This window comes from Tachysurus fulvidraco, chromosome 26 (assembly GCF_022655615.1).
Source record: "Tachysurus fulvidraco isolate hzauxx_2018 chromosome 26, HZAU_PFXX_2.0, whole genome shotgun sequence".
Taxonomy (NCBI): Eukaryota; Metazoa; Chordata; class Actinopteri; order Siluriformes; family Bagridae; genus Tachysurus; species Tachysurus fulvidraco.
This window is the reverse complement of record NC_062543.1, coordinates 13,221,601-13,235,470: the sequence shown is the minus strand read 5'-3', so window position 1 is coordinate 13,235,470 and position 13,870 is coordinate 13,221,601. Positions and strand designations below refer to the sequence as shown.

Genomic DNA, 13,870 nt, shown 5'->3' with positions numbered 1-13,870 from the left:
ATATTGTACCAGACAGCAGCAGATCTGTAAATAGACAGAATACGATCACAGTCGACTGTGTGATCCATGAAGATCAGGGATTACTGACGTGTCCTGAAAATGACAAAGCATTGTCCAAAGTTATAGAATTTATTGAGGTGAGGAATTTTTATTTTTTTTTAAATCATGGTTAATTTTATTTTTAAAATTAAACAAAATTAAAAAGGGAAATCTTTACCGTTTAATTGCAAAAACAAAATGTTCTAACAATGTATTTTACAGGACATTCAGGGAGGGACACCGAGTAAAAGTTCATGTAAGTCACATTGTCACATACAGTTTATTGTGAATAATGTAACATTACCACATAGTTTAATTAATTAATTATTTTAGTCTTTTTTTAATTTGAATCTTTCTTAGACTCATGAAATCCCAGTAGCTACTTTTATTGCTCAATTTTAAATTCAGGAAGTACAGTTAAAATCCCAGGAATCATTTATTTTACGCTACAGGGACTGGTGATTTGATGTTTCTTTGCAATCTACATTTTATTTTGTCTTTAGATCATCAGCCTTCTGGTAACCAGATGTTGAAGCGTCCTCGTCTAGCATACTTCACTCTAATGTCTGGAAACACATTAGGACATCATGTGGACATAGAGAGGAAACTTTAGGAACAAATACCAGGTCTGCATAAGGTGATGAAATTGGAAGAGTCTGATTTAGTTCTAGTTTTCTGCCCTGTTGTTTCACAAGCTGGAACTGACACTGAAGCAGCAGTAAAGATGCTCAATACCCAAGCAGGTAAAACACTCATTATTCCAATAAATAAATAATTTTCACAAACATTTACGAGCATTAATTTACAGGATGAAAAATAATATTTGACATAAGCTCACTTACCTTCTTTCTCAATCTTTGTTTTTATTAAACTTTATTATTTGCCCAAAGTTTAATTTTACAAGAGAAATATTTGCTTTCTTATTTCCCTAAACTCCAATGTCTCCATCAAAAGGTGACAAACCTGCAGTTCTGGTGGTGCTTCATCACATGTTTAATCCAGAACTTATTGTATCAGACAGCAGCAGATCTGTTAACAGACAGAATACAATCACAGCCGACTGTCTGTTCCATAATGATCAGGGATTACTGATGTGTCATAAGAACAATGAAGCACTGTCCAAAGTTATAAACTGGATTGAGGTGAGGATTTTTATTTCTCTAAAATCATGGTGAATTTTACATTTTACAACAAAATTAAATTGGGAAATCTTTAGAATTTAAATAGAATTAGAATTTTATATTATACTACAGTGACTGATGATTTGTTTTCTCTTTAGATCATCAGCCTTTTGGCAACCAGATTTTGAAGCGTCCTCGTCTAACATACTTCACTCTAATGTCTGGAAAGACATTAGGACATCATGTGGACATAGAGAAGAAACTTCAGGAACTAATACCAGGCCTACAGATGGTGACGCATTTGGAAAAGTCTGATTTCATTTTGATTTTCTACCCAGTTGTTTCACAAGCTGGAACTGTCATTGTAGAAGCATTGAAGATGCTCAATACCCAAGCAGGTAAACACTCATTATTCCAGTAAATAAATAATTTTCACAAAAATTTACAAGCATTAATTTACAGGATGAAAAATAACATTTGACATGAGCTCACTTACCTTCATTCTGAATCTTTGTTTTTTATTAAACTTTTATAGTTGTGTAAAAGTTAAATTTTACCATCTGAGAAATATTTTCTTACTTATTTCATTAAACTCCAATGTCTCCATCAAAAGGTGACAAACGTGCAGTTCTGGTGGTTCTTCATCACACTTTCAATCCAGAACTTAAGGTACCAGACAGCAGCAGATTAGTAAATAGACAGAATACGATCACAGTCGACTGTCTGTTCCATGAAGATCAGGGATTACTGATGTGTCATAAGAACAATGAAGCAATGTCCAAAGTTGTAAACTTCCTGCATCCCAAGGTGAGGCTAAAATCACTCACAGTGGGTGGGTTTTGTTTGTTCTACCATAGGTTTAGTGTTAACCGCTTTGTTGCGTGTGTTTGCAGGGTGATGAAAATCCTGAAAAAAAAAACAAAGTTCATGGCAATTTTGGTGAGTTTGACAAATTTGTAATTAATTTAAGCTAAGTTAGATGAATCTGGGCAATACGCCAGTGAGAAACATCTGAATCTTTTATTTCCGGACAGCTGCTGATAAGCATATGTACATAACATTATGTATGAATTTTGAATTAATGACTACTGTATGAATGTTCATTTATTCAGGAATAAATAGGTCCAGTTGGCGGAAAAACACTGACAGTAAGTGATTTTTTTTTCTTTTTTTGTAAATAATTATAATAAATAAGGATACAGTAAATATTAAAAAGTGAGATGAATTTTATGTTATTGCACAAATTTTAAAAAAAAAGCAATAGATTTAAAAAGACAGAAGATTAATCATGTGCTTTAGATGCGACATTTGTTTTTATTTATCTTCATCAAAAGAAGTATAGAAAAAAGAAAACATGATGAATGATGAATACAGAGAAGGCCATGTCCAACCTGGACCATCTTCCAGACCTTGAAGATCTCGGTTTCTTCTTAAGAAGCACTGACCAACCCACTACCCATATATATAGCTTAAATAAATCATGTTTAGAACTTGTAAGATTTATTTATGTAAAATTGACTCGTCTCCATTATGATTAATGTCCTTAAAACTGCTGAGTATTAGCATGTAGTAGATGCCTGCTTTTATTTGTGGCTCTCTCTATTCTTCCCACAAGCATGAACAGTGGACAATGTAATGTTCTTTATGATAAATACACTGAATAAATGAAATATGTAATAATTATAATAAGCAGTATATTATTATTTAATGCATTTCCATGTATTGTTCTGTAAAAGTAAAAATATATAAATGAAACAGTAGGGTTCATGTTGCTGTAGTAATGCCAGATATGATGCAGCATGATATAACACATTAGTTATTGCCTGTTATTCTGTGACAAACAATAAATGTTCTTGAAGCAGCTTTTGTTTCAGCAACTTTTTCCTCTTGAAATTAGACAAAACTAATGAAAGTACCTAATTCTGTGATGATAATATATACCATGAATGAACTTCCCCTAGGGGACTGGACAGCTGAGTCACTGGCTATTTTCAAATGACAGTTGAAGACCTACTTATTCATATACTACATACATTATTCATATTCATACTACAGTAGCACTTTCTTCCGTGTTTGTTGTATGTGTGTATTAAAAAAAACAACAGTAATTTAAGCGCACGGTATTGTAAGTCTGTAGCATAGTGAACCAGAATTCATGCATTCAATGATAGAGACTTAAGCACTTTTGTATGTCGTTCTGGATAAGGACATCTGCCAAATGATGTAAATGTAAATGTAATGAACTATTTCTAATATTTCTAATATTCTAATTACATGGACTAAAATTCATCCACAAAATGAAAGGTAACCCTTTAGCTGGATAGTATCTTTAGACTGTCTTAGATGAAGAAGGATTGATCTTCTGATTCTTAACATGTCATCAGAAGGAAATAGGATGTAGGAAATATAACAATTATGGATGTGCTGATCAGGCACATTGTTCTCATAGACATTTTGTTATTTGGTAGCAGTGACCTAACCTAAATTCTCTTCAGGTCAAATATCAGTGAATATTTTTAGGTGTTAAATAAATATAAATAAATAAATAAATAAAAGTCAAAAATACATACTGAATAAGATGTGAATTAGGCAAGAATGAGGTCACTTGCTGTACATAATACTGTATGTCTAATACCTTAATTATTTGCACACTACATCCAGTAGATGGCAGCAGATACATGCTACAGAAAAACAAATAAAACCATGAAGTGTTTGTTTACTTGTTCATTTTTAGTACGTCAGTCAATGTTAGAGGTTTAAGATGTAGAATTCATACCCATAGCATATTTGGGAGATTTACTAAAATCATAGACAAACCATGTAAACAACAGAAACCATAACACAAAGAACACCAGTTTTTTATTTGGCCTACTGTATTAACAGCTTTTAGTGAGTCCTGGTAGCGACAGAGTTAAAAATGAAAGCAAACATTGCAGACATTCATAATGAAAGTGAAAGCTTTCTGTTTTTCTGAAGTTAGTCTGCGGATTCTGAAGCAAGCAGTCGACGTCAATAAGGTTAGTAATGAGGTTATAAGGCGATTTAATGGGGAAAAATAAATGTTTTTAGTGTGACGGTGCTGTATGTATGTATTTAAACATGTTTATAGACGTGTGTTTTTGATCTTGGTGTTTTGTCTAATTTTGTTTTTTTTCTTTTTCTTCTTTTCCTGTATTTCCGATGTACAGCTGAACTGAACAAACACACAACCTGAAAAAGGTGAGGTTTTATGACAACAAAGGCAGCTGTAAGTCAGCTGTACTCATTTAAAGTACATAAAATATACCCTATAGATGTATGTCACTTGTTTACTTTTTCTAGCAAACAGATAACATGAAGATTGAACAGTCCAGTACAGAATCTGACACAGCATCTGAAATTCAAAATCAGAATATCGGGAACGGTGAAGTGCAAAATGAACAAAAAGCCTCTGGTAATAGTTCAAAACTAATGCCTTCTTCATGTGTTTTACAGATTTGATGTTGTATTTATATGCTACTTTCTATGAGGAAATTATTTAATCCAACATATACATGTAGAAAAGAAATGAAAGGAAATAATTATTATTAGGTTGAACTATGATAACTGACTCTCTGTTGTACAAATGTTTATGTCTCCAAGGCAGTATAATTTACAGGAAACAAAATATAACAGACAGACTGAATTGGAACTAAACATTTAACTAGTTTATAGTTAGAAAAAGTGGTAAGAAGAGACACAAGTCCCCCGGGATAAGTTCCTGGCTCTCTACAGTACGTATGAAAAGAGCTACACAAAATGGATGGAGAGAATCATATTTCCTTTCAGGAAGTAGAGTAAAAACTAAAATCACACATGTATGTATACATTTCTCACACCATTGCGTGAACCTTCTCACCCAACATCAGAGACCTCACTTGTTCTCGTGTGGCTCAATAAGAATTTCCCACAGCCACAATCCAAAATCTAATAGGAAGCAATCGCAAACAAGTGGAAGCTTTTATAGCAGAGAAGTGGACTTGGGTGTGAGGGTCAGGTGTCCAAATTCTTTTGGCAATATATAGTGTTGTAAAGTCAGAGTTTCACCATGTGATGGTTTTTTCAGGCCACCACACATACATTATAAGAAAAACAATGTAGGACTTATCTTGATAAAGACTATTTGGTTTTCCAGATGGAACACTCGCTGATAGTGCAGATGACATGGAAGTAGAACCAGGTAATATATCAAAGGGGTAACATTGACATACAATACTCAAAAAAATGAGTAATGGTTTATATCTTAATAATTATTACTAATGGCTAATTCCTATTTTTGTTTACAGAAAAGATGACAGACATCTTTTTAGGAAATAAGGTTTTTGTTCTTGTCACTGGAAATACATTAAATGTTGATAAGAAATTCATGGAACATCTTAAACAACAAAAAACAGATCTGCAGGAGGTGAAAAATGTAGCTGAGTGCGATTACGTTCTGGTTTTCTGTCCTATTGTGTCACGAGCTGGAACCGACATTGAAGCGGCATTGAAAAAGCTTCAGGATATTGCAGGTATTAACATATATAAAGCATAAATAAAATAATCAGTGACATGGTGGTGTGATGCACTATGGTATAAATCACTCCACTGAATACAATGTTTTCTTTAGGTTCCAAACCTGCTCTTCTAGTGGTGCTCCATCACACGTTTGATAAAGATTATGTTGTACCAGACAGCAGCAGAGCTGTAAAAAGGAAGAAGTCACTCACAGTAGACTGTCTGTTCCATGAAGATCAAGGATTACTTCAGTGTACAAAAAATGATGAATCACTGGCAAAAATTCTAAGCATTATAAAACCCAAGGTAGTTGTTAAATTACTACTTTATGCCTCTAACATACAAAAAAAACCCATGAAATGATTATTCATTAAATGTTTTTTCTTCCACAATTGCTTACAGCATTTATAATAAACAATATTTACCTTTCCATATTCTTAAGAAATGTACCAAAAGTACCATAAAAATTTTTTTATTTGTCTTACATTTGTATTTGGTTGTAGTCATAGCTACATTTTTCAACATGCTGTCCAAGCGTGCAATCATCGACAAGTTATAAAGCAAAAATATACAGTTTAGCTAGTTGGAGAATGTGAGAATCTCTCAAATCCCCACAATTATCATATGCACAATGTACTGTATGTTGTGTGTTCACCTTTAAAAAGCATTGAAATATTAGGGAGGGAAATTCAAAGCATTGAACATTTATACTGATACTGATGTGTTTTTTCTTTTAGGGGTCAACTTGGAATATTCTAAATCTGGATTTTAACATATTAAATTTGTCGTCTTGGTTTTCAAATGGCAATGAGGTAAAACTATTACAAAATACTGAAATTAACTCAACTAGATGGCACTAAAAAGAATAAAATTAAAGATACTAATTATCATTCTGGGGGACATGGTGGCTTAGTGGTTAGCACATTTGCCTCACACCTCGAGGGTTGGGGGTTCAATTCTTGCCTCCGCCTTGTGTGTGTGGAGTTTGCATGTTCTCCCCGTGCCTTGGGGGTTCCCTCCGGGTACTCCGGTTTCCTCCCCCTGGTTGCATGGTAGGTTGATTGGCATCACTGGATAATTGTCTGTAGTGTGTGTGAGTGAATGAGAGTGTGTGCCCTGTGATGGGTTGGCACTCCGTCCAGGGTGTATCCTGCCTTGATGCCCGATGATGCCTGAGATAGGCACAGGCGCCCCGTGTCCCGAGAAGTTCGGATAAGCGGTAGAAAATGAATGAATGATCATTCTGAAAACATACACACTTAAACATAATTTTTGAGTCATTGTAACTGGCACAAATGTAAAATTTTGCAGTTGATTGACAATAGTAATCAAGTAATAGGCTCTGTGCCTTAAATTTGAAATTTAGCTTATAGACAATAACCAGTCTGACACATTTTTTGTAGGTCCAAAGCCAGAGTAAAGATCCAGAAACAAATGAGAAAGGTAAACAGTGTTTTTTTCATGTTTCCTATGTTCCATGAACAAGTTTTCCCTAATTACTTTATATTTTTAGAATGTCCATGGATGTAAATTTGTAGTTTAAGATGTCCATACTTGAAACAATTATGAAGCCCCCAGTCCCCATTACACTGCATGCAATTTCTTGAAAACTCTTTATTTTATAGATTCTGTTCAGAGGATTTTTGTATTATGGAGAAATGACGCTTGGATAGATTCACCAAAAAACATCATCCTAAGGAGAGACGAGATAAACCAGGCTGATGCATCTGAAGCTTTCACTGTCATCCAGGAGAATGAGAGCATGGTGGAGGATGTGGCTGGGAGAAAGATGACTGTTGAGGAGATCCCTGACTTTTTCTCAGCTAAACTGTCTAAGGAGAAAATTAGAAAGGCTGTCGAAGATGCTATCGATCTGTCTAAGCCCGGACCCCATGCCTTCCTCCTGATAATACCTGTAAAGCTTTCAGAAGACAACAAAGTTATTGTAGAGGATTTAAAAGTTACTTTCTTAAAGATGGAAGAGATCTTTGGAGAGAGATTCTTGAAACACACCATGATCATATTCAGTATTAGTAATGAATCTCTGAAGAAGAAGATTGAGGAGTTTATCCAATCAGGAGACCAGGAGGTCCAGACACTTGTACAGAAATGTGAGTACAAGTATGACATTCTCATGACTAAGGACAATGAAGTTAGTCCTCAGAATCTGCTGGAGATGATAGAGAAGATGGAAGGTGGAAACATAAAGGACTTCTACAGTAGTCAGGTTTATCTGAAGACTATAGCTTCGATTGGAGGGATTGAGAAAAAGATCAACAATGAACTAGAGAATCTAGAAAAGAAGAACAAAGGAGAAACAAAGAGAAAGAGAAATGCTGAGCAAGAAGAGACAGAGCAAAGTCCAAAAAAGGTGAAAGTTGATGAAGAACCAAATGATATGACGGTTATACCGAAAGTGCATGAAGAGTGTTCAGAGACAGAGAGAAACAAAATGAAGACCTTCCTCTCTGGACTCTGGAGAAATATTTTGAATTCTAGCATGAAGATGCAAGAGGAGATTGAAGGAAAGGATAGACAGATCAAGGAAGACAATAAAATCTATAGAGAATTGCTTGACAATTTTCTTTTTCCTGACGAATCTAAAAGTCCAGGAATGTAAATCCTCTTTTCTTCCTTTTTCCTATTCCAATTAATTGTATTCCTGGTTTGTAATGCTAAATAGTAATAATAACAAATAGATTGCAGCTTATTTGTAGTAGATAATGAGTAATCATTGTATTTTACTGTCACTGTCAGATGTTTTAGCTTTGCCTTGCACTAAAGCTCTATAGATTAGAAAATGCTACCAGTTCAGCCCTGAATACATTACATGATATTTCTCTTGTGATAAGTCACTCTGTATCTCATTATATACCGCTTAAAAAATGCTTATAAACACCTTCATTTGTCTATTGTGATGTAAAATCCTACATATATGAATTCTGTTTCCAAACGTTGTCTCCCCGTCCATCTCGTACTCTCCAAAGCTCTTGCCTTTGCAATATACTAAAGTCTGTATTGGATATTGAATAAGTTTAAAATAAACAGAAACTGTAAAAAAAAATAAATTAAAAATGTGTTACTTTTGCATGTTCATAAATTTGCAGTTATGATATTAAAGGATAATGCTCCAAAACTTATAAGCACGTGATTATTACACCTTTTTCCACAGCACTGAATATTCATCAGTTCTATCACTGGGCAGCTTGTTGTAATATGTTATTTCTATAGAATCTATTTTATAGATTGTACCACAGATGTCCTACATAATACAAATCTAATGTTATACAGATATGGTGTTATTTAAGACAGAATATTGTACAGAATAGTGGGGTTATATTCCTATAAAACTATGCCACATTGTGGGTTTTATTTCTTTTGAAACGATTCCCAATTACACTTCAGGTAAAAAACTCAGTGTTGAACCATCACAATTTTTTTCACATTAAAGGCAAATAAATGATGGTTAGTATATTTTACAGTATAAAGCTTTATAAAAAAAAATTAAATGAGTATATTTGGATACACTATAATTCATAAATATTAATGAATAATTATAGAATTATTGTGTGCTTAGAAACCATCATATTTCTCCACTCAGCATTCAAAATATATAATAAATATTCTTACAAAGTTTGAAAAAAGGTAGTAATAAAATAAAAGGTTCTAGTTGAACATGTTCTGGGTGTTCAGAAATCTCAGCTCAGGCTCTGTAGTATGTGGTAGACAATTGTTTAAGGTGTTGGCCTGCTGAGCTCAAATCCCTGCTCCACCAAGCTGCCATTACTGGTCCTTAACCTTTGGGTGTATAATAATAAGCTAAAATGTAAGTTACTCTGAATAAGAGCTTCTTCCAAATGCTGTAAATGTCAAGTCATCAAGCCAAATAAATTTTAAATCATTTAAATCCTAGATTCATGATTTGTATTAGCCAAATGAACAGTTGTTACAGGAACCTGCAGCGAATCCGTTTTAGAGATGAATCCTTGACTTATTCAGAGTGAAACTAAAAGTTTTCTAAAAGTATTATGTTTTTCAGCACAGACATTGGGAGAACAGTGGAGGTAGGTGCATGTTTTTTGCAGCTATATGCATTCATACATGAAATATATCATCGATATCGTTTAATATATGATCATACCATATATATATATATATATATATATATATATATATATATATATATATATATATATATATATATATATGCATGCTTGCCAAAAACAGCCACATCATACACATGGCCACACTTAAACATCACCTTTTTTTGCCTGCCATTTTGAGAGCGAACTTGACACAAAATGTTTATGATCTTGCTCCTACTGAGAAACTTTGAGGTATTTTCATCCCACTCATGTTTGACGAAAATACCATATTTAAAAAGACACAAATACAAACCTCGATATGAACGTGAGAGTCGTATGAAACCAGGCAAAGAGCCGCATATATAGTTACCAGGCAGCATGATGTAACTGCGTCAAAAGGGAAGAAAGTGTTTCTGATGCCCCCTAGTGGCTGTCTGTGGTACACATTTTTAAACTTTTTTTTTTTTGATAATTTTAAAAGGACCTACATAATAAAAGAATGTTTCCTTACAATAAATTTGTTTTATATAAAGAATTTAATGCTAAATAAAGAGGTGTGGAAAATGTATTGAGTTTTAGTCAAATAGATGTAGTACAGCCTTGTTATTCTGCTGTGAACTGTAGTCGTGTGCCCTCAGTGTCAAATTCAATTTATTTCAATTATTAATTTTTTTATTTAAAGATAACTCAATATGTGACAGAGTGAACTGTCCCTATCGTCAGCATGACGCTACATACCACACTACACATTCACTTTTCCTCCGTTTCTCGCTACAGCGCTGTGGGTGCACACACACGCCAGTTAGCACGCCGCTCGCTCGCATACACACCGCATACACACACCGCGCACACACACACCGCGCGCACACTCATTTCATTCTCTCATTCCGGACAATATGCACGCACACACACAAGGACTTTGTAGTTCTTTATTTTTCTTTAAATATCTATGTACAAGTTTCCTTTTGTGGTGTTAAGTTTTATAAACTCGCCTGTTTGTTGCGTCGGTATTCTGGGTGGGTTTGGACAACAGCCAACCGGAGCGCTCAATAGCGGCTGGCTTTAAAGCGCCAACGCTGCGCCGCACATGAGCAGTAAAAAAAAGTATTATTATTATTATTATTGTTATTATGTTATAGTTATTATTTATTATGATATATATAAATGCACAATTTTAGGTGATGTATGCTTGTATATCGTTTTCTTTATTTCCCTCAGATTTTCTTTGGTTTTCTTTATTTTTCCACTTTTCTTTTCTGGGGAGTTTTTGGAGTTTTTGGACTATATTTGGAATATTTTGGACTTTGCACTTGAGCACACTGTAAATAAACACCACTTTACACTAAACATCACAGCGAGTATTGCCATCATCTGGGTAGAAGGTGAACCCGTAAGGCCACTCTACCACAGTGAGCACACAAAGTCTGTAAGAAAAAAAAAAAAAAAGGTTTGAAATAACCGTGATTTGATTCATGATTCATGTTTTGACTCATATCTTGATTCATGAAGTCATTTTGTTTCCCCTGCAATATAGACATTAGAATTTAGAATAATAGCATAGTTTAACCCAGTATAAATCTAACCAGGCAGTTAAAGTGAATGAATTGACATTATCACACTGATAAATTAGATAAATGATTCATTTGCTTCTTTCAGACAGGTAACATGGCTGAAAAACATGATGATCACCATGACCGGTCTAAGATGGATCAGAACAAAGATACAACAGAACAAAGTAATACTGAAGTGACTACGATCCATGATATTAATCATAGACCAAAAACATTGTTTTACACCAATAATATAGAGCGCATGCTTTCAGTTAACACATGATGTATTATGTGTACTGGTGATAATAGAAATAATTTCTCTTTATTCACAGGAAAACCAGCTGGTGTATTGTCAGGGAACAAGTACTTCGTTATTCAAACTGGTGTAACATTGAATTCTCATGTAAACTTCATAGCTCAGCTCAAACAGAAAATCCCCTCATTGCAGAAGGTGAATAAAGTGGAGGAGTGTGATTTCATTCTGGTTTTCTGCCCTGTTGTTTCACGACATAGAACTGACATTAAAAGTGCAGAGAAAAAGCTTGATGCTACTTCGGGTAATCAACAATCTTTATAAAATAATGTGTTGGACAAACATAATTTTACTGTATATAATGTGGAAATGTATGTATGTGGATTGTTTGTATGTATGTTTTCCAAAGCCACAAAACCTGCTGTTCTGGTGGTGTTTAATCACACGTTTGATCCAGAGTGTGTTGTACCAGACAGCTGTAGAGCTGTAACAAGAGCGAATATGGTAACAGTCGACCGTCTGTTCCATGAAGATCAGGGATTACTGAACTGCTATAAAAATACCAACGCAATCAACCACATTCAAATGCAGATAGAACCAAAGGTATATAATATTTTTATTAATTCCCAAAAAGTTCATACATTTGAATTCGTCTTTATTCTATTTTTGAATACCTTTGAATAAGGGGTGGTGTTTAGTCAAAGTTAAAAAAAAAACACAAAGTACTAAAAAATTGTCCAACAGTGTTAAAAGCTACAGTGTTTCACCAGAAAAATCAAGAAAAGATAGTATGTATTAGTAATACTGATTAGTATTTCTGCATAATAATATATTGCTCCTTGAGAATTGTTTGTTTTTCATGGTGGGTTTATATCATTTCTTAGAACTATTCTGCTTTCAGAGTATATTTACTTAGTTTATTTAATTAGGTATAAAAACTACCCTCGGGCAAAGAAGGTAAATTCAGTTTGAAATAGTGCTTTAAATATATGATAAATAGTCAAAAAGCTTCTCTGCGTGAGAAATACAATGTGTGGTGGGAGAGCGGGACAAAAGACCCAAATGCGTGACTGTCACGTTAATGCGTGACACTTGACAGCCATGCAGACGAGTTAAACGGAGAAAGGGAGAGAACCAGTCGAGTGAAACTGAGACTCATTTCTGTTCACACTTCCCTCTTCACAATAAACCAGTGTGTTTCATATTAAAAGTGGCAATGTGAAACGCCATTATGAGACAAAACATAAAGGTTATGAACAAACATATCCACTCAAATCTGAAAATGGCGTCCCTGAGACAGCTTTCCCAGGTCTGAGGAAAGTAGCCCTATACATCCTGACCATGTTTGGCTCTACAGACAACTGCGAGGCAGCTTTCTCTTGAATAAACATAATCCAAACTAAATATTGTTCCAGGCTCATTAATGAGCATCTCTATATGTGTATGATAACGGCCCTGATTCCATTCAAGCCCAGGATTAAAATCCTGCCATGCCAAGCTAGAGCTCAGTTCTCTCATTCACATATAAAAGAGAAAGTTAAGCACTTTATTTAAACATACACAATTTTCACATTTTATTTAATTTTCTCTTATTTTGAAATGTAGCCCTTCCGGACCTTTGCTTCAAGAAGTTTTCTCTTACTGGGCCTCTTTAAATTTTAGTTGAATACCTCTGGTATACATGGAATCAAGCGCGTCTCCCCTGGAGTACTTAGTCGAGTCTGACACAGTGGTGCAGACTGATAAATTTTGGGCCCTGTGGCATATTAAATAAATTATAAATAGTCAGGTTTTTTATTCATTCTTAGTCAAAAATAAAAGCATATATGACACACATTATTTTATAAATCTATAGCACAGACAAGTGCTTATTATGTTGGCTTTGTAGAAGCCAACATTCTGATTTCCGTTATAAGATTATTATTATTATTATTATTATTATTATTATTATTATTATTAGACAAAAATTTATTTAAAAAAATGCGGCCCAGGGCGTTCGAGCCACATGCACCAAATTCGGATATGTCGTAGTCCTGAAGTTTGTTGCTTCTATTTTTCTAAGCGATCAGAATTCCGGCATTCCGCGTTCGGAAGCTCAAAGTGGCCTTTTTTCCCATAGACTTCCATTTTAAACTTTTGAGGTTTATAACTCGGCAAGTTTTCGAGCGATTTACACCGAACTCGGACATGTTCTTTAGGACCTCACTCCGGACAGAGTTTTTTTTTCCGGAGTTCCGACGGAATTTTCAGTTTTCCCGTAGTCGACGATCGAACATCCCATAGACTTGAATGGGGAATTCTGAAAAG

The 13,870-nt window shown here is 34.4% G+C and overlaps 1 protein-coding gene across 2 annotated transcripts; it reads left to right on the top strand.

Moving 5' to 3' along the window:
• Nucleotides 1-3,968: 3,968 nt before the first annotated feature.
• On the top strand, nucleotides 3,969-8,811 carry LOC113640200 (GTPase IMAP family member 8-like). Of its 2 annotated transcripts, none has more exons than XM_047809419.1 (9): nucleotides 3,969-4,177; nucleotides 4,349-4,379; nucleotides 4,489-4,593; nucleotides 5,314-5,358; nucleotides 5,465-5,689; nucleotides 5,788-5,981; nucleotides 6,413-6,487; nucleotides 7,079-7,118; nucleotides 7,301-8,811. In XM_047809419.1, exons 3-9 carry the CDS (start codon nucleotides 4,494-4,496, stop codon nucleotides 8,293-8,295), a joined length of 1,674 nt encoding a protein of 557 aa, XP_047665375.1. In that variant the 5' UTR covers nucleotides 3,969-4,177; nucleotides 4,349-4,379; nucleotides 4,489-4,493; the 3' UTR covers nucleotides 8,296-8,811. The 2 variants fall into 2 exon arrangements, with proteins under 2 accessions (XP_047665375.1, XP_047665374.1); XM_047809418.1 differs by having other exon boundaries at nucleotides 3,972-4,177; nucleotides 4,482-4,593.
• The last annotated feature ends 5,059 nt before the right edge of the window (nucleotides 8,812-13,870 follow it).